Source organism: Platichthys flesus, chromosome 3, assembly GCF_949316205.1.
Source record: "Platichthys flesus chromosome 3, fPlaFle2.1, whole genome shotgun sequence".
NCBI lineage: Eukaryota > Metazoa > Chordata > Actinopteri > Pleuronectiformes > Pleuronectidae > Platichthys > Platichthys flesus.
The window spans coordinates 10,937,375-10,965,015 of record NC_084947.1 but is presented as its reverse complement, the minus strand read 5'-3'; the positions used below and the strand labels follow the sequence as shown (position 1 = coordinate 10,965,015).

Sequence of the window (27,641 nt, the reverse complement as noted above, 5' to 3'; positions counted from 1 at the left end):
ACACACACACAGCAGGGGGGGGGGGGGGGGGCGTGTCGCGATATCCCCCGACAGCCCCTCTGACAGTCGGGGGCTGGTGTCATCACAACATCGCCAGGGCGTTCCAGCTCCAGCTCGAGCTCCAGCCTCAGCAGCAGCTCCAGTCTAAGCAGCAGCAGCGGCAGCCCCGTTATCTCGGCACTGGAGCACCCGGACCGGGACAACACTTCCTCTCCGTGCAGGTTCGTACAAGCCCCGTCATTGTCAATGCGACACCCGCGCACAGCTCCAGCTAACACCGCCTGTGCCGTCTCTTTATCTACTGCAACCACATTCAGCTGCTAGCTAACCCGCAGGAAGGCGGCCGTGTCGATGAGCGACTCCCCCCAAGCAGGTGCAGCCCCAAGCTAGGTTTAACATCGGGATAAGCAGCACAGCCTGGTTGTGTATCTTGCTAAACAACGGGCAGGTGGCAGCCTCCACTCACCCGCACCTCCCCGCAGGTTGGTGTCAGGACAGAAGCCAGTTTAAAGGTTCAGTGTGTAGAATCTAGTGGTGAGGTGGCATGTTGCAGCTGAGCACCCCTCACCTCCCCCCTACACCTTCAAAACATCACAGAGAACCCATGGTAGCCTGCAGTTGTCACAAAAACTCAAAAGGTGTTTAGTTTGTCCAGTTGGGGCTACTGTAATCAACATGGAGGCCTCTGTAGAGAGGACCCACTCTTGATGTAAATATAAAGTATTCAAATATATAGGGTCCATTTGAGTGTGAAGAGAGCACGAACTTGTACAATTTAGACAAAACACACAAATGAAAACATCACTGGGATTATTTTATTTCCAATTTCTGCAAATATTTATAGTATAATTTCTGTGTTTAGTTTGTCCAGTTTGGGCTAATGTAAACAACATGGCGGCCTCCACAGAGAGGACCCACTCCTGATGTAGAAACAAAACACAAAGGGCCCATTCTTGAGTGAAGTAAACAACAATTCGTACAATTTAGATGAAACACATTCTGCCAATAGATCCCTTACACCTAAATCGTACACACTGAACCCGTCCTTGTTTAGTTTGTGGAGTCAGGTTTGTGCAACACAGGCAGCCCTGTCGGGTTGTTATCATGGGGGGCAGGCTGCCATCTGTCTGGTGTAAGCCAGCCGTCACACTCTATCAGTTTGGCTAGCGTATAGAAACATGCATGATCTTCCTCTGTAAGTGTGACCTCTGCCCTTGTCTGGTAAGAAAAGGGCTGATGGGCTTGTGCAAGGTTTGGAAAAGCCTGACTGTAGAGATAAGGTGAGCCGTCTTAGTTGACAGCTTGTTTAAACTGAAGAGGACACCAACACCTTTCTGTCTAATGGCAGTCTCCCCGTAATGTTTAGTGTGTTGTTGTGATTTTAAGCACAATAAAACCTTCTGACACCAGTCCAATGACACTATCAATCTGCCACTAGCTATTTACAGCCTCACATTTTACAACAGCTCTGTTTATGACTCATCTCAAACCATTAATGCTTCTGTATTCACTGTCTGACCTCATTTAAAACCCTGTGAAAATCCAATACACCCAATTGTAGCTTGTAGTCAGGTGCCACATATGTTTGCTGAATGATACTGTAGTTTACTTTACCTCTCTGAACACAGAGTGATTCTTTTTATAACCTTGTGTTCAGATTACCTCGTCCATAGTTCTTTTGTTTGCCGACACCTGGGATCTGCATCATGTAGGACAGCTGCTTTTTGTTGTGTAATTTCAGTCAGCAGAAACTGTGTGTGTGCGCCATAGTTGTGCTGTTGTGATACAGTCAAGATGAGACAGCTGCAGGATAAGGCAGCTGCAGGTACACCCAGCACAGGTCAGTTTATTACAGGGCTGCTGCAAATGCACAGATCAAGACATTCACAGCTTCAGGTACTTTAGATACCATCTGGTTGTTACTACAGCCTATGATTGAAACAGGCACATGGGGTAAACCTTGTTTTGCTACATTCATTTTAAACATGTACGTTTGTTCATTTTTGTAAGTGAGGTCTTTATTTTCTTTCTCTTGCAGACGTCATGAATTGTTGAGTTGGTCAAAATGAACAAACCTAAAATGGCCACAGAAAAAGGGTGAGTTCCTTTTGCCGTTCCCGGAACAGTCAGATGCAATTTCACATGTATGCTGCACAAAGACACACATGCAGCCCGGCATGTGCTCCTGAGTGAAACCTGCTCTGTCACAATCATATGTTCACAAAATGCTCACTCTCCCTTTTTGTCGATACTTACCTTCACTCTCCTGACAGTCACTCCGCCCTTGTGCTGTTTTAACTTCAGTTGCACCTGCGCTTTCTTTCTCCGATGGTTGGCACAATGTGTGTGTGGAAAAGAGAGAAAGTGTGCGTGTGCATGTGCATGCACATGTTTGAGTGAGAGTGCAGGAGTGTGGAGATAATTAGGTGTCCTCACTGGAGCCACCCGTATGTTTTTGTCATGACTAAAAATAACAGCACCCATGTTTAATTCAGAATTTACGCTTAGCAAAACCTTTTCATGTATCTACCCTTAATCTGTGTTCACATGTGGGTATTATATAATGTTTTCATATTGGCTGTACATCTCCCTTGTTATGTTTTCCTTTCTTCATTCTTGCATCACTTTGTAGATCATTCTTTTCTATTTTTCTCATTTTCTCTTTTTCTGTCTCGGCACACACACTCTCTTTTCCCCCATCTCTCTCCCTCTCTCACTCTGTCTTTATAAGGACATGCGAGAAACACAGCTCCACTGGGTGCAATCACAGTTTTGATTCTCTCTCCCTTATTTGCTGTTGCTGTACCAACTACTGGCCTCTAACCCTGTGTTTCCATCTGAGCACCACTGAGCTAAGACAGGAGAATTGGTCACTATTCCAGGAATAGTGAAGCACGAGGATAAGGCCTCAATACAGCTTCATTTGAACAGATCTCTTAGAGTCATTCTCGGACTACTTGTTAACATGTATTGTCAATTTATAATTGTTTGTAGCTTTACACTATATTACAAGAAAAGGACATTTTTCTTAGTTTTTAGACAATTTATAAAGATGGAGGACATGATTGCTTCCATAAAAGTTAAGTCTTGATTACTACCTGGTGCCCATAAACCCTACTTCCTCCATGTTAGTGGAAGAGACATGGACCAATCTATAACATCAAAGTACAAATCAATTCATTCCTCCACAAAGATGTTTTTTTAAATTGCAGGTAGTCATTATAACACTGATGTTCCAAGATCTCTGATCTTTCCAGATGGGCTTGAATATACAGTGTTTTTGTATGTTTTTCTCACTACAGCAGCACATTAATAAAGGAAGCTATTCATTTTTTCTAACGGTAAAACCATGTGTGTATTTCCAGTGTTCCCAGTAACTCCAGGGTACTGATGCTTCTGGGCCAGCTGGAGAGGATGAGTGGAGAGGCCATGTTGAAGGATGTCGAAACAGCGCGACAGGTCACCTCAAAGATACTTCATCTCATACAGACACAGGGTGAGAGAGAGCATGCGCGCGCACACACACACACACTTGTGTGTGTCTGTGTAATAATGCAAAACAGTGTAATAATGTAAAAATTTTGCACCACTGCATATTTGCTGCTGTAGTGAAGTACACCATATGCCTCAAATTGCATTGTTGGCAGTGGTTCAGGTCTGTTATGGTCTAGGATTATCGCACTCTCATTAACATTTCTTGAAATAGCAGTAGGCTTTTTTTCACAGCAGCTATTTTGACATGTCATAGTAGGAAAAGCACAGGTGTTACTCACAGCATTGACGGTGGCTCAAGTGTTCAATTGAGACGTGACAGTTTAACAGTGAGCCAGCATGAAAAATACCAAGACCCTGAAACTGAAGCTGCTCAATGGAATTCAGCCGTATCCCGTTGTGTTGTCTACACATGTGCTTTTTGACTATGACAAAGTCAAAATGTGTGCTTAGGAAATCTGCCCTTTCACAATTACATATGAAATTTACTTGATAATAAAACAACAGAACACACATTCTTCTTTTAAAATCCAGTTCATGGTGCCATTACCCACAATGCAACTCAACCACATGTAGTGAGTGAGGGAATTTATTCTTAATTGATCTCAAAGGAAGCAGTGGACAGTTCAGTAAGAGATTCAGGTTTGTTATTTCAATACATTTCACTTCTTTCCAACGTCATCCACTGATATCTATTTAATGAGATGTGTAAGAATAGCCAATGGATGGGTGGACGCTGTCCTCCAACACCAGGAGACTGACTTGAAGGACTTCCCCTTTTATGATTTCCTATTTCAAAGCCTCAGCTTGTCGTGTTGAGTGGATTTTATTCATTACAAAACATGTTCAGTGACAATGTTCTGTAACTATTGGTGGTTAAGTGCAGCAGTGGTTCCTGTGATGTTTCCCGTGATTGCTCGTTGAGGGGAGATCAGAGCAGCAGCAGAAGAGGGAGGCATTGTTCTGTATCACCATTTATAACAGACTGAACCACAAATGTAGTCACACATTCATTTTTCAACAGGAGCCGGGATGAATTGCAATCTCTTATGCAGGCGTTAAGAATTGGTGAATTGAATTGTCAAACAAAAATACATTCATTTATCAGGTAAAATAACAAACATACTCCTGTCACAGCCTCTCAAATGTGTGCGTTTGCTGCTTTTCTATTATATTTGTAATGCATTGGATTTTCTCTCTGAGTATATGAAAGCACGCACATCCAATCTTGATGAGCCTTAGGTGCTGGACAGGAGCAGCAAAAACAAGACGACAAGAAATGTCCCCACACCAGTTTACGCTCCCACAAGCTTTTTTCAGGTAACATTTTTGGCACAGGGTCAGGCTGAGGGGATTGTGGGGATAGGGTCTGTAGAAGGACCTGTGCCCGACACGTTCCCTTGGAGGTCATTAAAACGTATGTGAGAGCTACAACAGTTTTTTTACCACCTTGGGGCATTTATAGATGGAATTATTAATCAGGTCATTAAAAAAATATATATATATCAACAGATCAGTTGAAAACAAAAAAATAGCTACTTGCTTGCCCTCATTTATTCTTTTTTTCTTTCAGTTTTCTTTTCCCCCCATGTGGTTGCGAACCCACAAACCTTTCTTCAGTGTGGATTTTTGAATGACTTGAGTCATGTGGTAGAGGACTCACCACAGTGTGAATATGCTGTTTGAATTCGGTTCAGTCAACGCACAGTGTTTTGAGCCTTTTTGAGATTTTCTCTGAGCTTCTTTCCTTTCACTTTTCTTTAATACCAGCTCTCCTCTTATCATAAAGTTTTGCCTCCTCCTTCTCTAAAGTGAACTTGTAGGCAGAGGAAAGGACATCTCTGTCCATGACCACGTCAATCAGCGTATATCAGCTGTTCCTCTCATCTACGGTTCGGCTGACCGTCACACCCTGTATGCAGCCTCAACATGAAATGTGGATAAGTCTGACGTCGGTCAGGGGAAGTGGGTGGGGGGTCTATGACCCTGTTCACAGTAACTATACACCCAAAGGACTTTGCTGTACTCTTGTCTCATGTTCTGAGACTTAGGAGCTTAGTGGGCAGGAAAGAAATACCAAGAGAAAGAACAAGGATGACGGGAACAAACAAAAGTAATGAGTAGTAAACAAACTTGTATATTTGGTTGATTTAAAAGGTGAGGACAAAAAATCACTCCACAGACCACAGGCACTTGTAGAAGTTATAGAATAAATCGTAGCGACAGCAGTTCTTTCTTTCCCCCTCATCTGCGTCAGAAATACAGTATCTGTTTTCATCTGAGACTTTGGCTGCTCCCCTTTTACCCCCAGTGCTGAGGAGGGAAAAAAGAAGGGCTGTCAAGATAAAGAGGAGAGGTGCCTCGTGCTTCTGTTTGTTCTCCATAGGGGCAGTATGTGGTTTAGTTTTCTTGTAGCGTGCTCAGTTCGCAGTGTCCTGCCCCCGATCTCACTGTGTCTATCCACAGTCAGACAGGTTTGTTGAGGAGTTTATTTCGAGCCTAGAGGGATAGACCGATACCAGTGAAGTTTTTGAAGCGATGTACCTTATAAGGCACAGCATCAACGTCCTAAGTGGTAGACTCACAGTCGACACGCACTGTACACTTTGAGGGCTACAGACGCAGTGAACCTGGAATTTTTGGAAACAGAAGCTTTGGTAACCTTTTGAGACCTTTGTTATGAAATGGAGTACCGCTACACCAGGAGATACGGTCAATCTGTGGTCTCCCCAGACCCACAAGGTATGAGCAATGAGCAAAATATACTCACAGCATTTTAATTGTTTGAGGTGTGTTGCATTTAATCTAGACCCTTCAAAATCTTCTTAAAAGACTACAGTATTACCTAGGATTTACCTAGGATGGCAATTCGTGTTTTTATACTTTATTTTAGGAGTGCCAGAGTAAACTAAAAGTAGAAAACAATATAAGATTCAAAGGACACCTGTCTGTGTCAAACATTTAACAAGTTTCACTTTGGTTGGATTAGGATGGAAAGTGAGTGTAACTGCAGTACTTTTAGTAATTATCTGTACCTGATTAATGAATCAAATGTCCCCTAAAAAAATATATATAACAGAGTAAAGTTAAAGGGCAACATCATCAAGTAATTGGCAGAATGAGCTGAGGACATCTTTACTTTTAAATGAATCATTAACTTTAGAACACAAGTGAAATACAGTTTCAAGGTAAGACAAATTACAATTGAAAAATTCAGTGAGTAAATTAGAGATGTAGCAAACTATTTTTAGATTAGATTTTGTGCTGGTCCTATTCATAACCCAGTGCCGCCTTAGTCTTTGAGGATTAATGTTGAAATGCCAGTTTGTTTTGAGGAGCTTTAAAAATTCTGGCATGACCAGCTCAGATATGCACATACTTTGGATAGTGTGGAGAAATAGTGTGTGTATATGTCAGTTGTGCATGAATTTTAGAAACCGCTCATGAATCATGAAAGATGCATGCTTTAGCTCCATTATTCCCCTGCTGTTGTAATGCATTCCTTTTTAAGGAGGGCGTGCAATTTTTGGACAGATCAATCCAGGTTCGTCTTTTGTTGTCTCTCCGTGGAGTCGAACCAGAGACGAACCAGAGACCTTCTCTGCCCATAGTCCAAGTTTATACCACTAGACCACCGCCTCTCTTAGACCAACGCCTCTTGTCCTGGGTCACCTGACGTTATACCAAAACGTTAATATGAAAGCCTTGTATTATTTTGTGTTCTTCAATCATCTTTGTGGTTCATTTCTAAGAGGTTAAATAACATCAGTATATTTTCACCTCCTCCTCCTCCCCCTGTGTTGGTGATTGAAGAATTTGCCTTTGTCTCAGGACTCAGTGTGGCCTCTTCAAAGAGGTCTGGAATCTCTCAGATCTTAAATTACAGGGCAAGCTTGAGGCTGAAAGAGGTGGGGAGGTGAAGAAAGGAGAAAGAGAAGTAAGATGAGTAAAACTTTCTAAGATGAACTTTGAACCTACTTTATGCCTTGTTTTCTAAGAGGAGAATGTCCAAGCTTGTCTGCAGCATTTAATATTTGACAAATCCAACACTGTGCTTTAAAGATTTGTTTTCTATTGTGAGATACAGCAGAGCCTTTCTAAAGTCCAGTGGCCCTGGACTTCTGGTCTTGACACATAATTAAATGTAATAATAATATAATTTCATATACTTCATGTTACAGAGAAGAGCGGAAAAGAGGTGATGTCCAAGGGCTCCAGTGGCATGGAGGTCATCCTGTCTTCACTGGAGGTCAGCTCACTCAACAACACATCTTGAAATGTGACTCTTAGAACATGACTCTTAAGACGACAAAACTATGCCTGGCACGTATGAGCCATGTGTTAGGATTTTGAATAGACTTATTATGTTATTGTCCAATAGCAGTTGCAAAACCTTAGACCACCAGGCTTTGATTGAATTACTTATTGAATAATTGCTTATTTAAAAAGCATTTTACATTTTTCTTTGCAAACATCGCCAGCTGCAGCAAACTCTACAACTGGTGTCACGTTGATCAGTGAGTTTGATTTAGGATCAGACTGCACCTCTGGGATCAGTGACTTTCCTTTTTTCTCGAGAGGCAAAAAGAAGTTGATGTTCAAAATCCTGCAATTGACCCTGAACGTATTTAACAGGTTTACTGTTTGTAACTTTGACAGAACTCCAGAGATGTCCAGACCACACTCAACATCCTGTACATTCTCAGTGAGCTGCTGACTGTGGGTGAGCTGAGTTTTGATGAGCTGATTTACTTGCTTTCTTTTATATTTATTTCAGAGCGCACACGTATGTAGTAAATATATTCTAAAAATACAAATTTGCCAATAGTAAATGGTGAATAGATGGTGATAGATTGCACATTTGGCTGGTTAGGTAATGAAGTCTACTGGCCAAAGGCTTCCATCTTGAATGAGGTTTTACCACATTTAACGTTTTATTGGTTGTTTTGCATTATAGGCAGAGCTCGCAGGGTGGCAGTGTTTGTGTCTAAAGGCGGAACAGGAATATTGTTCCAGATTCTGAACACTGCCAGTAAAGAGTTGCCCCCCAGTGAGGAACTCATGCTGCAGCTTCACTCACTGCTGGCCAAGGTTGGCCCAAAAGGTAAGCCAGAGCCCACCAACACATACACTCGATTAACAACAAATGTTTGTTTTCGTTTAGTTTGCTTTATGTCTTGTTTATCCTCATTTGACTTAGTTCTATGGCGAAAGTTTCACATCCGATGAAACATTCTCTGTGCTGTTAGAGATCCCCAGTGGAGGTTTCTTGTAGTCAAGTAAAACATCTGCTTCAGTAGTACTTATCAAAATTTAGTTTTTAGGGGCTCAACAAACCTGTTCAGCTAATTTCCTTATGCATAAAAAAAATCATTCGAGATTGAAATCTAATAGTTGTGACACTTTGACGGCTCATTTTAGGCACCGATTATGAATATAGGCTCTGGGCATTTCTCTTGTGGTTTGAGCTTCAGGATACTTTCAGAGCATTCATATAGCACTTAGACTTGTTTTATATATAAGGTTTTCTTCAAAATGATTGCACATTATTTACATGCTTGCAAACAGCCTTTAGCGCTACAGGTGGTCAACAACATCTCAAGAAGTTGAAAGGAGGGAGACAAAAACATGGACAATTTGGTGCACACTGACATTGCAGCCTCTGTGTTCAGACAGAAAGTTTGGTGTGAAGGCCCGTTTGTCCGGAGCTCTGAACGCCACCGTCGACTTGATGAAACAGAACCTACAGAACACCAAACTTCTTCTGCCCTGCCTGCAGGTTCTCAGGGTTTATTCCACCAACTGTGAGTAGCTTTAAACCTTAAATTACATGTCTCAAAATGTTATCCTTCAAGTAACTTACTTCCCAAAAAATACAATTGAATCTCAAACGGATACATCCTGTAAATGTACTGAGGTGATAATTCACTGGTAGATGTGATCTGATATCTCACATTCGTTTTGTGTTTTTATATGTGCAGCAGTGAATGCTATTTCTTTGGGGAAGAATGGAGTGGTGGAGCTCATGTTCAAGATCATTGCACCGTACAGCAAAAAGAACACCAGCCTGCTCAAGTGAGTGTCTGTCCGTGTTAATGAATCGGCATGAATGTTGTGTTTGTTCTGTTATAACAAACCAGTGTGACATCCACAGGCTACATCTCCCTGACCTCTTTCAGATGAAGTTTTATAATATCTGTCGTTGATGTTTTTTCAACAGACCATGTAACTGATGTTTCCCTTGTTTGTAAATCAACAGGGTAGCTCTGGACGCACTGGGAGCACTGCTCAAATCCAGTGAGTAATTTGCTTTGTAGCTTTGAATTTTGTAAAACATAGTGATCTTTAGATGGTGTTTAGCTCCTTGCGGACGTCTTTCACCTCATGAATCCTTTGCTTTTCCACAGCATCTCTAAAGCATAAATCGCAATTCATCATTCAGCATAAATTTATTTAACTTATTTAACCCACTATTCCCCCCTTCACTCTACTGTTTTGCTTTTCATTCCTTACACGTTTCTCTTCATCCCATCCCACAGTTGTAAGGTGCTATCAATGCTTTCTCCTTGTCTTCTTCCACGTCCCTGTGTAGAAACTAATGCTCGCCGTGCAGTGGACGGCAGACACGTGCCGGCCTTGCTTACTTTGTACCTGGATTGGCATCGCAATGACACACGGCATCGCCACATGCTGATTCGCAAAGGGTTTCTGGTCTGCATCAGAAACATCGTCAACATCAAGCTCGGCAGGAAGGCGTTCATAGAAGCAGATGGCATGAGGATCCTCTACAACTCATCCACTGTGAGTGAGAGGATGACACACAAATGGCAAGCAATTAAAGCTTGTGACACATAAAGTAAGTGCTGCACATACACACTGACACTCTCCTCTTCCTGTGGGTTTTTTCCTTTCTAGGAGTGTCTCCCGGTGCGGACCCTGGATCCTCTGGTTAACACCTCGAGTATCATCATGAGGAAATGTTTTCCGAAGAACCGTCTGCCCCTGCCCACCATCAAATCAGCCTTTAACTACCAGCTGCCACACATACCTGCTGCAGGACCTGTGGCACAGCTGTACAGTCAGCCTGCTGGGGGTGGGTACACACTCACTCATACTCACACCACACGCTCACACATACACACACTCACACAAACACTCACTCACTCACTCACCCACACACTCATACACACTCACTCACATACGGTTCACCAGAGTGTGCCCTAGCTTGTCACTGTGTATATCCCTAACATTGATTACTATGCAGAAACAGACACACGCATTTTGCAGTATACTGTATATAAACGAGACAAACTCACACACACAGAAACACAAACGCATATAAATAATGCTTACTTCCCTAGATCGAGTAAATAGTTAATGGCAACACTCATGACACTGCTGCACACAATGTGCCTTACAGGAAAAACAAGTCATCAGCTCAACAACAAGCCCTTACAGAAGGGTAAGACGTACGTAAGACACAACTTCATCCTCAGCTCACATAGACTCACTCACTCCTGCTTTCTCATTCACCTCACGCCATGATCTAACTTCACTAAACTAACACACAACCTGTGTTAGTAATAAAGACGTAAGAAGGATGCCCAGTGCCCATTGCATAGTGCTTGCTTGCTCACACATACTTTCACTGCTCTCAACTAATTTGCTTTCCTCATTGAGTCCACAGGCTGACTGGTAAGATATTTGAGCCTCTTTTCTCTTCCTTCAATCTTCATTTTTTTTTAATTGTCTGATAATATTATTGTTTTTATATCATAGTTGAATTTGTTTGACGATCTAGGTACTTACCATTTACTTAATATAAAGATAAACAACATCAACGCTCCCCAAAAGTGAAGCCAAAGGGCTTGGATCAATACATGGTGGCTGGCTGCAGCATAGGTCTCCTCCATGCTTGTATATGGGGATATGGACCAAAATACAGTACACATCAAATGTCTTTTCTCAAAGATGAATTTATTTAGCTATTTAATTCCATAAATACAGGGGCTTGATACTGCAGCTCCATCCGTACTCTGCAGATTCTGGCTCCATATGCGAAAGATGGCAGTGTTCATTTCTAGGATATTTCTGTTCGATTTCTGGATAATTTGAGGAAGATGCATCGTCCATCTTTATATACAGTTTATTGTATCCACACATTTTGGTCAGTTTCCTTAATTTACCCTTTACAGTTTTCAAATCTATCAGGAACTCCTTAAAAAACTGTATATGCCAGAATTTTCAAGGCTGTGTTTGGCAGCAGCAACCTACTAATGACCTCAGCCTTCGCACAAAGTCAGGTTAACTCATCTGTATTCCCAACATTGTGTCAGTGATGTCATTAAAACCAACCATGGAGAACAGTGTACGATTGTAAGCTGCTGTGATTACACTGACTTCTCAGTGAGAACAACTCGATGTGTTGGAAGAAATACTCCAATGCTCAGAATTTCTTCTTTATTCACTATCTCCCACTCATCTCTTGATCATGGCTGCTCATATCTTTTTGTTTACATTTTCTCTGTTCCTGTCAAATCAGACTATGAGTCTGGTTATGTACGGACCTTCCCAGTTTTAGTGAAGTAAACCATTGAATACACCTGAAGACAGTCACCTAACAGCTTGTGTGTTTGTGTGTTTTGTACCCAGTGGATGATGTAGTGGATGAAAGTGATGATAACGACGAGACGGAGGCAGACACAGAGAACGATAGTGAGAATGAAGAGGATGAGAAGAATCATAGCTCCGCGGTAAGACTCACACTCACACATCATATTTGACATGACAGCATCATCTGTTACACTCACTGTTTAAATGTACGAGTCTCTTTCCTCTGTATGATAGTTGCGTTATAGAGACAACACAGAGTGTATGTCTGAGTGATTTACGTCATAAACATTACAATAACATTCTGTCATTGTGATTGAAATTCACAAAGGATTGTGATATGTAATAATAATTGGCCCCAGTTGGCTTGATGGTGTTAAATTATAAATAGGTCATTTGATTAAAGCTTCAGCCATTTTGTGAATAATTTATCACTCAATATTACAGCCACACGACTCACTTTAATTATACAATGCTGCATCTCCACAGATAGTGTCATTTGAGGACAGAATTTCCCAGAAGTGTTTGATTGTTGTGTTGACCTGTCTAGTTGCACTCAGTTATATTTCCAGCAGAGGGCAGTCATAACCCACCAACCACAACACTTTCACATCAAGACTAACATGTCACCCATGCCTGATATGCATTTCTGATTAAATCAAAACATTGCTCTGCATTTACATGGGGGGACCAAAAGTCGGACTTTACCTACATACAAGTTTTGATACGTTTGTTTTCTGCTGTTTGTGACCTGTCAATCAGAACGATGACATAGAGACGGACCTAAACAAGCTACATCCCAAAAAGAGTCAGAGTCGTCCATTAGAGGAGTTAAGAGTCTATGAGAGATTCTTCCTGGAGCTGTCTGAGGACTTTCAGGTCAGTGTTTTGTGTATATGTTGATAAATCTACATAGATTTAGACCAAGAGTATTTCAGGCTTGTCTGCCAAAACTATACGAAGGTCGTTTGATCAGTCGGAAGTATTTGACAGTTAATTTGCACAATAATTGCATTTTAACATGTTATATATACTTAGACAAATTAATACTGTATGTATATATAATGCAAGATGGTCACTGTCCAAGGCTTCAATATGTCGTTTTCCTACAGGGGTATAACTTTGAAAGCTCAAAGAGTGCTTCTTCATCCTCATCATCCTCAAGTCGATCCCCTCGGCCAATCATTGTGCCCACAGCTCAATCCCTGTCACCAAAGCATGTCCCCAAACTGAGTTCTCAGGGGGATGGCAGCTCTACCAAAGGACAACACACTCAGCCACCCCCCTCCGCTTCCACTCCCCCTCCCCCTGCATCTCAACCTCCGCTTGAACTGAACACAGTCCACCTCATCAAGGACCAAGACAAAAAAGAAGAGGCCCACATTCCTTCCCCAGATGGACATGCGACCTTGTCCTCCCTCACCAGTCCTCCCTCTCAAGGGCAGAGGATTGAACAGGAACTCGCACATGTGTTGGAGTGTGTCTCTCTAGAGGATGAGGGGGCTCTTAATGCAGAAGAAGGAATAAAGGGAGTCAAACAAGCAGGATCTCCCGTCAATGCCACCAGACTCATACAGTCTCCTCTGCTGTTGGGAGGTATCGTGACACGTCGCGTGGGGGGAGGCAGTGGCAGTAACCTGGGTTCAGATTGTGGCTCAGAGGGAGCTGATGATGAAGGAGGGGAAGGAGCCGTCCTGGAGGTGCCAGACACGGCGCTGCTCCTCTCACTGCACGACCCTGACCTTTACGTGGAGATGGTGAAGGGAACACACTCTGTACCTCAGTACGCTGAAGTGGCTTATCCAGACTACTTTGGCCATGTAGCCCCAACATTTAGAGAACCCCTCATGGAGAGGGTTTATGGTGTACAGAGGTGAGATATTTCAGTGAAACTGGGGGAAACCAATTGGCATAAAAACATAGGTATACATTAGGAAGAAGTAGAGTTAAGCTGGAAAAAAGAGAATACCTGTAGTGTGCAGTAATGTTTTGCATGCCAGATACTTGTTTTTAGATTAGTTTTAAACATTTCTGAGCCTTTGACTTACACTGGCTTAAATATCATGTGCAGCTGCAGACTGCACTTCGTTTGCAGTACGATTCCCAGGTCCTAGCCTCCTTGAGCAAGACACTGAACTTTTAATTGAGCTGATGCTGCATCGTCCGTGTGGACATGCAGTCCATTTACCAAGTACCATCTGGAGAAACTTTAATGCAATCATGTGCTGTAGGTATATTTTTGAACTGGCTTTGCAGTCTGTGAGCTACACTTTACACATTTAACTTTGTTATGAATCAAAGGTTATGGAGGCAGGGAAAGACATATCTTCTAGCTTATTGCATTCATCCTAATTTATTAACCGTATCCATTGTGTGCATTAAGTTTGTCTGTGGGTCTATCCATGCAGGTCTAAGATATTCCAGGACATTGAGAGGATGATTCATCCTAATGATATCCTGGATAAAGTCGTTTATGACCTGGACATCCTCAGGTGAGTTCCTCTTACTGGGTCTCTGACCTAAACATTACTCAGAATAAATGGAGCTACAGCTTATGAGAGCTGTGACATTCACGTTTCACATTAGCTCAATTGATCATCTACATCTTGAGAAGGGTAATGACTTCTTAAAGAGTGTCATTTGTTCCTCATCATGCTTCAGTTGTCCCGTGATTGAAGACGACGGTGAATCGCTAAAGTTCAACTCTCAGTTTGAGTCTGGCAACCTCAGGAAGGCCGTTCAAGTTAGGAAGTAAGTTTGCATAAAAGTTCCACATTTCTGTGTGTATGTGTTTTAATTAAATCTAGTTTTAAATCGCATTGTATCACAATTCATGTGAAGCAATTATCAGCTTTGATAATATTTATCTTGCAACTTACCTAAAAAATAAGGGTTGATCCAGCATTTAGAGTTATCGTTGTGGTATGTTTCCAGATATGAGTATGACCTGGTGCTGAACTCAGACATCAACAGTAATCACTACCACCAGTGGTTCTACTTTGAGGTGAGCGGCATGCGTGTCGGAACTACTTACCGCTTCAACATCATCAACTCTGAGAAGTCAAACAGCCAGTTCAACTATGGTGAGATGCACAACAACACCCAACAGCTTTTCATGCTCCATCTGATCAACAGCACCGGTGTATATTGAATGTAAATAAAACTGAATTGACCATTACTTTTGACCTACTGCTAAAAAGCCTCAAACAAGCACAATGTGTTATTTGATCATCAGACAGCACACTTTTATTTTAAATCTTTGTTGCATTGCCTGTCTCTGTGTGTGTAAATGTGTAGGCATGCAGGTGCTGATGTACTCTGTCCAGGAGGCGATCAGTGGGAGGCCTCGTTGGGTCAGAACAGGATCAGACATCTGTTATTACAAGTAGGTACACATACAGTGGATGTGGGAAAATACTTTGGAGACAGGGGCAAAATCAAATGCAAATTCAGGACAACTGGTCATCGATAAATGTCATGCCTGAATATTATATTTTATGATATAGCAGTGTTTGTTTTCCCCATTCATATGCATCACAATGGCAGATAATAACACTAGACACTTAAAATGATTCATGACAGGTAATTGAGTAGCAAAATAGAACAAGTGCACTTACTAAAGTGCCCAATAAGTGTTTTATAGAATTATGGTTGTTATATTGTGCAATATTTACTTATGAAGTGATTCTCCTTTTCTACAGGAATCATTTTGCAAGGAGCTCCATTGCAGCCGGCGGTCAGAAAGGAAAATCCTACTATACATTGACCTTCAGCACAAACTTCAGCCATAAGGATGACGTCTGCTACTTTGCCTATCATTACCCTTACACATACTCCACTCTTAAGGTAGTATAACATAACCATTGTTTGGTACTTTCTTCTTCCTACATAAATGTAAACTCTCATCATACTCTATACACTATACACTATTATTATGCCCTGAAACATAATGCTTGGGTTTTTTATTTGCTCCTACTGTCATTCTGTCTCTATCACCAGCAGCTGATCCTCTAACAGTCTGACCCCTAATGAATCAAGATTCAAGAGATTCAAGATTTTTTATTGTCAAATGCACAACAATAACATTAAGCAGTCGCTGGCAGTGAAATGCATGAGTCTCAGGCTCTCTTCTAGCAATGCTCAAGTAATTACAACCTATAAAATAAAATAAAATAGAAATAGTATAATATAGAATAAAATAGAATATCAAAATTTAAAATAGAAAATAAAGTATATATATCTAAATATATATATAAAACAACAGTAGTGCAAATATGCAATATGCAAATATGTAATAATGCTGTTTATTCATGTTTGATCATTTACAGTGTATGTCCTTGAATCTGAGTTGTGCTCTCAAACTACTGTAAACTCATATTATTATTATAATAACATTTTGTCTGTGTTTATCTCAAGTGACAATGCAAAACTGCCTAAAATCTAAACACTGATAGAGAATCTCAGACTGAATCACAAGTGGCCTATTACGCAGCCACTGCAATAATACAACAGTAAAGTGTTAAGAACCCAAGAGAGAAGGGGGTTTAAATGGAAGATAATACTGTTTCTGTATCCTCAGATGCACCTGTCCAAACTGGAGGCTTTGAGGACCACAAAGATCTACCTGAGACAGGACGTCCTGTGTGAAACCCTGGGGGGAAACGGCTGCCCCCTTCTCACCATCACTGCCATGCCGGAGTCCAACTCCAATGATCACATCTGTCAGTTTAGTGAGTAAATCACTGTAGACCCGCGTAAATGTGTTCACGCATCTTCTTATTTGCATCACTGTCGGGGGTGACCAGAACGATCTGAGCAGCTGGATTTTAATGTATCCTGTCAAAACTGGATCAACAGTGGAACAATCTTATCTATTTTCAAATGTTAAGTGAAATCTGGACGCTAGTGCAATATGTCATTAGGTCCTAAAACCTACTCCAGGCCTGTGTAGAAACAGAAAAACTATTTGTCAGGCTTTGTTCTTGGCTGGTTTTCAAATAGTTTTCTAAGAAATCCACAATTTCTCTACATTTCTCACTAATGCAAGAACATAAGGTGGTTCTGTAATCTCAGAGAATGCCATTACGTTCTACACTTAAGTCCATCACTGCTGTTTCTCTGCTCTGAAAAACTTTGAATTAAAGAATCATATTCTGTTTTTCTCTTTCCATCATCCTGTGTTTGTGCTGTGTTCTCGCTCTGTCGCCCTCTGTAGGGAATCGTCCATTGATCTTCCTGTCGGCCAGAGTGCACCCTGGAGAGACCAATGCCAGCTGGGTAATGAAAGGCACACTGGAGTTCCTGATGGGCACCAGCTCGCAGGCAGCCAGCCTGAGGGAGGCCTACATCTTCAAGATAGTCCCCATGCTCAACCCTGATGGAGTTGTAAATGGAAAGTAAGTGAAAATAGTGTAGGAATGGAACGATATTAACACTCATTCACAGCTTTCAAATTGAATCATACACGGGCTGAAGCTGGACCAGTGCAACAGTCACAACGCACACAATCTTGTCATGAAGAATTCTCTATTCTGTTCATATTCACTCTGTAGCCATCGCTGTTCTCTGAGTGGAGAGGATTTGAATCGCCAGTGGCAAAGCCCCAATCTTGAGCTCCACCCCACCATCTTCCACACGAAGAGCCTGCTGCAGTACCTTGCACACATACAGAGGGCACCACTGGTATGACCTCTAATTAACTGACTTAAATTACTTTGGGGCATTTTTGCAATGTGTCTCATCATCTTTCATTCTGGAAGTTACGGGACGACTTTCTGACTTGGGAACGCTGATGACATTTCTCCTTTTCTGTTGCAAAAAATCAGTGAATCAGTAAATCACAACATTCTTGCTGTTACAATTAACAGCTGCATGTGCTGGTCTCCTCTACATTGTGTAACAGTAGGCTATCTATAATGGGAAATTCAACTAAATGGGGGATTTGTTGTGATGACTGAAAGAATCCAAAGGATGGTGATGCTGTGAAACTTTGTTTTCACAGCATCACCAGAATGAGATCTAGTCAGAGAAACTGTTCATGGCACGTCCTTTATTTATAACAAGTATAACAGTTTCACAGTTTTATTTTGAAAGTTTATAAAAGGTGATTTTTATTGAAAAGTTACTTTTTTTTAAAATTATTTTATTGAATATATCAACTAGAGAGAAGCCTTTTTTTGGTTCCCAGTGTTTTAGTGAAAAATATACAAACCGAAGTACAACCTAAAGTCACTCCTTTCTTTATTTGCCTCTTTTGTATGTATTCATATTTGTGTGTATGTGTAGGTGTTCTGTGACTACCACGGCCATTCCAGAAAGAAAAACGTCTTTATGTACGGCTGCAGTGTGAAGGAGACGGTCTGGCAGTCCAATATCAGTGCTTCTTCTAGCGACCTACAGGAGGACCTTGGATACAGGGTGAATACACACAATCAGACACATGCACACACACACACACACACACACACACTTAAACTCTAATTTTTACTTCTCAGAATCGCCTCCTTCATATCAAATTACTCATCTCATATCACTGAATGGCAATTAACTTGAACTGAGTCTCATTACAATCTTATCACTTTTTTTTACTAATATTACAACCAGAGCATCTGAATTTTTTTATCCCAAAATATATATAGATATATATATTTTCTATAATATATATATTATATAGATATATATATTTTCACTGGGACAAGTGCTAATAAAAAAGTCAGTTCAAAAGAGAGGTCAAAAATGGATGTACATGTACAGCTAACATTTTGGATTGAACCTGTCAATTCTTTCTCTTTCCCAAGGAACGACTCTGTACATAAGCCTGTTTGGCCCGACTGAAAAATGTAAACTTTATCTTCACACATTTTCATTTGCGTCGCAGGCTCTCCCTAAGATCCTCTCTCAGATCGCCCCGGCCTTCAGCATGGGGAGCTGCAGTTTTGTTGTGGAGCGCTCTAAAGAGTCGACCGCTCGTGTCGTCGTGTGGAGAGAGATAGGAGTACAGCGCAGTTACACCATGGAGAGCACGCTCTGTGGTTGTGACCAAGGCAAATATAAGGTAAGGTTTGCTAAGGCCTTTTCGATTTAATGCAATTCATTACAATAAACATGAACTTAAAGACTTCCTGTTGTAGAGCTTTTTTGAATTAACTGTAAATTGAATTAGTTTCAAGGAAGTTTACTATTTTCATATATATGCTAATCAGTAAGCCATAGTATTAACATCTTAACATTGTGTTGAAAATGTATTTCTAGGTGTATCTGTTTTATTCTGTCTTTTTATTTTCCTCCCCCTGTAAATGAGAGGGAGGTGCCCAAATAGATCTCCAAGTGTCCAGCAGATGGAGCTGCAGTCTTTTCTCTTCTGTCATCTCTGTTGTTTCTCCTCTTTCCCTTTGACCTTTTTACCTTCTTTCTCTCTCCGTTTCTTTGCATGAAAGCTGATTTGCTTCCGAATGAATTTTCCCAGTTTCTAAAATATCTCACGGAAGTCCATTTTGGCTCTGATAGCACCCCCACAGGTTTTAATGAAAGTATTTGTCCAGTCGGCAGGAACCAATGTGACCTGAACTGTGGCTGCATGTCTCTGTAGCCAGGCCAAGTTTGGATGTTCCAAGCTCTGCTCTGGGGAAAAGGGAACATGAAAGTGTTTGGGTTGAGTTGGGGGGTTAGCTTGTGTGTGTTGTGTGTGCGTGTGTTAAATTTCAGCAGGGTCAAAAAGTCTTGAGACCACAACGAGAAAGTAGTGATGGTCTCAAACTTTGCTGCTGTACTGGGATTGAACAGTGCAGTGGAGACTTTGTTAGGGTTGTAGGATAGAGTTTGAATGTGTCCCCAATGCAACTGAAATATTTGATCATGTAATGCAAAGTTTCCTTTCCAGCATTGAAAATTGGGGTGTTTGAAGATGGACAGTGGCTCCGTCCCCAGGCTTCAGAGCAGCTATGGAAAACCACAGCAGCCTTTTAAAAGTAGCATGCTGTTGAAGCTTTGAAAATATTTTATGATTGTAGCTGTGTATTGGACATGTGCACATACAGCACATGCAAGTGTTCATGTTTGAGATGTTTTTATGTGAATACATTGTGTTTGAATCTCTTTGATGTACATGTTCTCTCCAGGGGCTTCAGATCGGCACCAGAGAGCTGGAGGAGATGGGAGCTCAGTTCTGTGTGGCCCTGCTGAGGCTGAAGCGGCTGACGAGCATCCGCAACCACCAACACCTGCTGGATTTGGAGGGTGACATCATTGGGACACAGACTAAAGTGGTCAGGTTAGTACTGTGGAGCATGTAGGAAAGTCACATACATATCACAACACACAGTTAAAGCTAGGGCTGTCACTTTTTATGTGGTTACATTCACCTCGTCCATTCCAATCATGTCCGTGTAAATAAATTGTGCTTTCTTACCTGCGATGACATTTTTATGATCTTCTGGCAAGAGGAGAGCGTGCAGAATGGTGGACAGCCAGAGTTGTACATTCGACAGCTGTGGTGTTTTCACTTCCTTCCTCGGGTGGCAGGTTATTGGTTTATCAGATTTATTGTAATAGTGCAAGACGGCTGCTTTGTACAAAGTCAACAAACACCCTCCTCGGTTACTTTGCCACCTTGGCTGTTCCTTCTGAAATGTTTCCAAATACGGTTTCTCAGATGCTTCGGTGTTGAGAGTGTCGGCTCAGGACGTCTTTCCTCACCAGTGTCCTGCATTTCTGTAGCAAAGAAAACAGCATTACTAGCTTAACTACGATTGCACTCAGTAGTGCGCACAACTCTGCAAAGGCCCGACAGTCCCCTTATGAAAACAAATTTAAATTCCCTACATTCAGTTTAAATTATTCTCTGAGAAATCATTTTTTTTTTTGAAAATTCTCGCAATCTTGAGGGAAGTGAAAAAGTATCATTATTACATTTCCTGACCCAAACCACATCCTTCCAGCAAGTTTCATGGATATCGGTTTAGTAATTTTTGTGTAAATCTTCTGCTCACATCAGACAAATGCAGCTGAAATCGGAGTTAAGAGGTCAATATCACATTCTATACTGTAGGTCAAGCTGAAAGAGACAAGTTCGAGCAGCCTCCTCTGCATCCCAAAAAACAAATGCTCGGGGGTTATAGACTGTATCGTTTCCAGTTCAAATATAATCAATACAAGTTATAATCCTTTACAATGTTCGTACAAAGTAACAGCCCTGGTTCACTCAGGTGCACACAGACGCTGGGAGACTTTTCAGTGGAAGAGTGTGTTCTTTCAAGGCTTAGAAAACTCACAGTTGAGGAATATAATGATGCCATAGAAACAAGTCAAGGTGAAACTGCAGATGTCAGAGCATTTTATTTCTCAGCCGTTTATCGGTTGTGTTGTTATCCTCATGTAACCTTCCCAGCATATCTGCAATTTAAGAAATAAAGTGTTTTCCTGTCTTCCTGTGCAGTGTGTTAGTAATAAAGAGATACACCTCGTCAGTGTCGGAGAGAATCATCATCCACTCAAGGAATGGCAACATTTAATTTATTCAGTTAAGCTGTGAGACAAACACTTATCACACAAGTCAAACCAGTGGTACAGCACATCCTCCCCACGTTGGTTCTATCTCTCGTCACATCACGTTTGCTTTGTATCAACATTCATCAATTCAAGCTTTCATCTTGATTTGAACTTAATGCTCTCGTCTCTTTTTTTATCTCTATTGTCATTAACAAAGTAAAGAAAACTCTCAGAAAAAACGTCATCATTCCAACATTTTTTGTGGTCTTTTATTTCTTCCATATGCTTTTAAAATAGTGGTGAAAAGTAATTTATTAGAAAATAAATCAATTTGGCAAACAATATAATGGAAAAAAGGAAAAATGTTGCTTCCCTGGTGAGAGGATTTAATATCGTTGTTACCTGATGCACTACTTCAAATGCGTGTTATGTTTTATTTATTCATTGATACCAAATGGCCTTTGTCAAACATGATCATGATCAAATTTGTGAACAGATGCGAAGTATCGGGTTTAAAAACAAATCTTATTATGTTTTTGTAGCTTTTGATGTAGCGACAAGGAACCAAGACAGAACATAAGGGTTACAAAAGAAATGAGGAAAATCATTATCTTAATCAATAAATCAAGACTCCAATTTAGTTCTGGGTCGTCCACATAGTATCTGATCACCTGTGTTTGAAATTCTCTCCTCAGAAATATGCAATCCACACAAATTAGATTTCTCTACAGTCCGACACCACCAATAAATTATTAAACTTTGCCAAACCCAAACTGCGACCACCAGCGTTATCTTAATTTCTTTTTACTTTGAAGACGTCAGCGTTCTCTCCATCACAGATTTGTTAAAGCAGTTCATTCTGAAGAATGGCTTCGTACTCAGAACCACTTAATGCTCATGTCTCTTTCTCTTTGTGTCTCCCAGTCTCTCTCTCTTACCAACCTGCGCTACTCTCATATTGATATACCCATTTATCATTTATGTGTCTGATCATTAAGGGACTCCAGAAGTGTGTGTGTGTCTGTGTGCGTGTTTGTGTGAGTGAGGGCCCTTTGGGATTGGTCACTCTCATCCCAGAGTTATGGTTTTGTGCGTGGGGCCTGGTATGGTACCACTTACCGTTTAATAGGTCATCACAACAATATCTTGGCCATTGGGAGGCGTCTGCGAATAACAGGGTGTCTCGGAGTGCGTAAAAGGGCTGATACGGGCATGGGTGTGTTTTTGCCTGAGTGTAAGGAATACGGAAATAGATGCGTATATGTTAAAGTTTGAAGGTTATATTGTACGTCTATGTATCTAGACATTAACATGGACTGTATAGAGATGACTAAAGTTGCTGGACATAGAAATCGCATCACAAACAAAGTGGAACGTAAACGAACAACTCTTAGCATTTATCGCTGCCCATCCACATCATTACACAACAACGATAAACACATTTACTGTACATATACTGACACACAATTTCCCTCCCTCCCTCCCTCCCTCCCCCCCTCTCTTGCACTCGGGCACTGCTAAAGTTGGTGGGAGCTCATTGTCTGAGTCCCCTGATCGACTATCTCCCTGGGATCACATTTCAGACCATTAACACCATTAAAAACCCACTAAAGCCACTAAAACCTCAAAGAACCAGCGACCATTTAACCATTAAGACCCACAGGAAAAAAACAGCCTCACCAGTCAGAGCACAGAGGCACAGATGGTTAGTAACCCACGGTTTTGTTATGATTTTAAAACATATTTTAATATGAATCGTGTAGTGTAGTAGATTCAATGTATGATGGCTTGTATTGTATTTCATTTATTTATGTTATTATTTCGAGCTGAAACAATTATTTTGTATTATTATTATTATGATTTATCTCTATTGAAGCAGAAAATGAACCTTCAAGAATAATAACTATCAACAAATATTTTAATGCTTTGAATTACTAAAGAGTCTCGGCATCCAGGGTCTTAAAAGTATATTTTTTTAACTTAACTATTCATTAATTAAACTTCACCATCATCATCATACAATTTCCTGTAACAATGTCGAAAAACAAAAATGCTTTTCTATTTAATTTTCTCTTGTGCTTTACCTCGGATTTCCTCTCAGAATGTGGGGTAGTAATATGAGACATTATATTTGGTCCTAAAGTAAAACATTCAGGAATCCAATTAGTAATCTGAAATATGCACAGGCATCATCCTGCTCCCCTGTAGCCCTGACAAGCTGACGTGATGTAGATGAAGACGTGTCTTTGTGACAGTCATATGCACATCATTAACTCCCCGTGGCAACTGTGTTCACGCTCTGTTCTTTTCTCCTCCAGCAGCTGCCCCACTACCTACGTGATGGAGGAGGACGAGCCATCCTTTCTGGAGGCGATAGACTACAGTGCAGAGAGCAATGATGAGGACCCCGAGGTCGAAAACGAGCTCGGCAGCGAAGTCCTCAAGAACCCCGAGCATCAGGATCATCTGTCCGACTCCGAGATGAATCACAGGGACTAACGCTGGGGGGGTTCACCCTCTCAGCACCCGGCGGTTTGAGCTTATAACCATTCAGTGCTTCGACTGTTCGCTGATCAAAAAAAACAACAACACAGGTTTATTCACACTAACCATTTAGATTCACACCTAATACAGTTATGTAGACACTATCATGGTACGTACGCTGCTTTGACACCAGTCGGGTGCTCTCTCCCCTGATGGATGGATTTCGTTGGCCAACCTGCTGCTGAGGGTGGGGCACTCTAATGGCCTTTCCCCTCAGTAAGGCTGATATGAGCCCTGACTAAGTGGATCTCAATGAATGTTCTCACCATTAGCTGTCACACTATAACCTCCATGAGCTGTGACCCCTGACCTCAGACACTATTTATCCTCTGAGATCCACATGTAGTTGAACCACAGCAGCAAACCGCAGGCACCGCCAGTCCTTAACTTGAACCCTCTCTCCACTTCCTCATTTCTCCCTGCCCATGTGTCAGTGAAGCCGCCTGCCGAGGCTGTAGTGAACTAGAGCCATCAGCTTCTTTAGGTGCAGTGTTAGAATCCCGTCTTACCCGTAACACTGTGTTTAGATTGAAACGACCCCGGTGATCACAGGATTCTAGATCTGTCCCACTGAGCAGCTCAGAGATCCAAACAACCTGCCGTCTAATTTCCTCTCTCCTTTTCTTCACTTGTGTCATCTACTTAAATGTTTTACTCCTTCTCTTGGTTTGCTCCTTCCTTCCTCCTTCATTTATTTTAGTTTTTCCTTAATTTCGTCCCTCCATCCTCCCTCCCTCCCTCTCCACTTCCTCCCTCCGCCTCAATGTGTTGGTTGGATGGGATGTAGGTTAAACCAAACCGCCCCTTTTCCTAGGGTAGCTGCTGGCTAACCCCAGTCATCACCAGGTATATAATGTAAAAAAAACCTGCTCAGACGTGACGACACTGGAGCGATGCCCTCACTTCCTCTCCTCTGTATCCCACTCCTCTTCTGCCACAGTGCACTTGGTCTGATCGCCCATGTGCTGTTCGCCTCGCTTTAGCCAAAACAGACACTGTTAGCATCAAGTAGAATGTACATGTCTTTATTGGGATGTTTCAACACACACAAGCAAACTCACACAGGTTTGGTTTCCTTCTCACATGACTACAAGCGGTAAAATATGAAGATAGAAGAATATCCACACGCACTGTCGGTGTTCCCAATGCTTTTAACAATAGACAGTATTAAAAGGTTTAGACGCAGCAGTGATGAACAAGACGCATGAGCTGCAGAGAGCAGAAAAGCCGTTTGCACTTTGGATAAACACTTACCACGCAGAACAAAGACGGAGTGACTTTACCACATATCACAGGCTGCAAACTTCCCCTGATTAGTTTTTAAGTTCTCCGAGCTCAGCCCGACCCTGATCGTAACCTTGCTGTGATGTTTAAAAAAGTACTCTAGTGGAATCATATTTTCCTTGTGTACCTCCCTCCAGTCTGTGTGTACATTTTTTTTGTGAGTTTACTTAGTGGAGGCCCGCTCATGAAAACAGATGGTGCTTCGTATTGACAGTTTAAAGTAGATTGTCGGATTTACTCTCTTTTTTTTATTTTGGTTCATGGAGATGAGATGAGTTGCTGTTTCAATTTGTACAGCTAGTGCATGGCTATTTTCTGTTGTTTTTATTTTGTAATTTATTAAGTATTGTTTCTGGGATGCAACCTGTATGTATATGAGATAGTTGTGTGTGTGTGTGTGTGTGTGTGTGATTGTGACTGTGAGTGTGTCTGTGCTCAAGGAGTTATTCCATTATTCAGCTCAGCTAATGCTCTTACTGTGTGTTTCTTCTTTCAATTTGATTATCTTCTCTCACTCTCCCCAATCACTTTCTCATCCTCGTTTTCCTTCTTAACCTTTTTCATTCCTCTTTTTCTGTTTTACCCCACCCGCTACTTCCTTTTCCAATTTAACCCATGACCATGTTACAAATCAGGGGAAGTCATTGCTCTGTGTGTGGGTATCGGTGCGTGTGTGCGTGTGTGTGTGTGTGTGTGAGTGTATGTATGTATGGGAAATGTTTGTGGTGTCATATTATCAATGTGTTTGTCTGCAGCAGATTTTGTCGACACGGTGCTGGGCTGCTTTTATTTTTATGTTGGTTTGGAGGTGGAAAAGTGGAAATAGCGAGTCCTTTTTAAGTTGATTGTAACGCAGAACATCAGAGCTTAGCGTGAAGACATGGAAAATAAAATGTGAATGTGGTAAACTGTCTGCTGTGTTTCATTTTACTTTGTCTGACACGTTTCTTTAAATCTCAACTGAATGAAGAATGCATTCACTCAGCATTTGTCTGTAAGAAGACCCTTCTCCATGTTGTGGTAAAGTAATTATAATTGATCATGAGATAATGGGAGAAGTGCTGTGATTGGCAGAAAAAAAAGAAAATTAAAAAAAAATATATTCAAGATCCTGAACATTGGAAGACCTGTTAAGACATTATTTTGTCCTGCATATATTGAAAAGATCCCTTCTTAAAACTCTCTCCGAGTGTGATGAGGGACAAAATCCACAGTTCTTACACTGGGCAAAAAGCTCAGTACAAAACCTAATACAAGACTTCAATAGTCCAAGACAAATTAACTCCGTAACACTCAATGTTTCTGTGTCGCTAGAACAAAAATCCCTCCAATTACCATCCCTCCACCACTGCTCAGTGACATGTGGCAACTCCCAGTGAAGTCGTCTATTGGCTGGTGAACTGCTGCTTTCTAGCCTTTTTAATTTTATGTTCCAAGATTGACAGTGACCTCTATCTATCTGTCTATATGGGTATCTATATATCTATCTATCTCTCTATCTATATCTGTTTATCACTATCTATCTATCTCGCTATCTGTGTATTTTTGTCTGCAGAGAAAACTACTTAAAATAAAATTCCTCATCTTTTTTTCTTTCTGCTGATGTGTTTTTGTGTGCGATAGAAATGTTTCTCCCCCCCCCCCCCCCTTAGCAGTTAAATCAAGAAAAAAAATCTGATGATGAAATTACTTTATCCTCAATCAACCTCTGTAAGTGCAGCAGCTTCAATTCAGGCATGAAGGCTCCAAAAAATGAATATATTCTCCCCACAGAAGCCATTAGTGGCGACAGAGCTGTCGTCTTTTATCAAACCTATCAAACATCCCGGGTATTGTCCCCGCTACCCGGTCATGTCGACCAACAACTGTCACATTCTAGTCAATTATTGGGCTAATAGAGAATAACTAGACCCTTAAATCGCTTCATGTCAGTGGCCCAGCTGAATAAAGCGTTTAGAATTGTGCCTCCACTGCTTGAGAGGCCCGAGTAACCTTATCTTTATCTTCTGAGGAAATTAACAAGGCGAGAAGAAGGGGGGGGGGGGCTACATACAGTCGGCACAAATGCCATTAAAAGAAGTATTGTATGTTTCCGAATGTAAATGGATGTAAACGGAAAGAAGGACACAGAGGAGATGGAGGAGGAGGAGGAGGAAAGCAAAACATGGCAGACAAGAGGACGAGAAGAATTAGGAGAGGTGGAGGAGAGTTTTAATCTGAGGAAG

General features: G+C 41.4%; 1 protein-coding gene across 2 annotated transcripts; it reads left to right on the top strand.

Moving 5' to 3' along the window:
• The first annotated feature begins 94 nt into the window (after positions 1-94).
• agtpbp1 (ATP/GTP binding carboxypeptidase 1) lies at positions 95-26,324 on the top strand. 2 transcript variants are annotated; one of them, XM_062381834.1, is made up of 26 exons: positions 95-221; positions 2,039-2,097; positions 3,366-3,496; positions 7,674-7,741; positions 8,152-8,215; positions 8,450-8,596; positions 9,165-9,296; positions 9,474-9,567; positions 9,752-9,789; positions 10,085-10,293; positions 10,408-10,585; positions 12,145-12,245; positions 12,865-12,981; positions 13,215-13,975; positions 14,511-14,594; positions 14,764-14,853; positions 15,037-15,185; positions 15,400-15,487; positions 15,804-15,948; positions 16,682-16,832; positions 17,318-17,498; positions 17,655-17,784; positions 18,388-18,519; positions 18,980-19,156; positions 20,220-20,371; positions 23,910-26,324. In XM_062381834.1, the coding sequence occupies exons 2-26, from the start codon at positions 2,066-2,068 to the stop codon at positions 24,085-24,087; spliced, it is 3,729 nt and encodes a 1,242-aa protein (XP_062237818.1). In that variant the 5' UTR covers positions 95-221; positions 2,039-2,065; the 3' UTR covers positions 24,088-26,324. The 2 variants fall into 2 exon arrangements, with proteins under 2 accessions (XP_062237818.1, XP_062237817.1); XM_062381833.1 differs by having other exon boundaries at positions 23,907-26,324.
• Positions 26,325-27,641: the final 1,317 nt, after the last annotated feature.

Coding starts and splice junctions, on each gene's coding strand:
- agtpbp1 (XM_062381833.1), top strand. CDS start 2,066: ATGAACAAACCTAAAATGGCCACAGAAAAAGG. Junction 15,488..15,803: donor TCAGACATCTGTTATTACAA/GTAGGTACACAT, acceptor CCTTTTCTACAG/GAATCATTTTGCAAGGAGCT. Junction 20,372..23,906: donor ACACAGACTAAAGTGGTCAG/GTTAGTACTGTG, acceptor TTTCTCCTCCAG/CAGCTGCCCCACTACCTACG.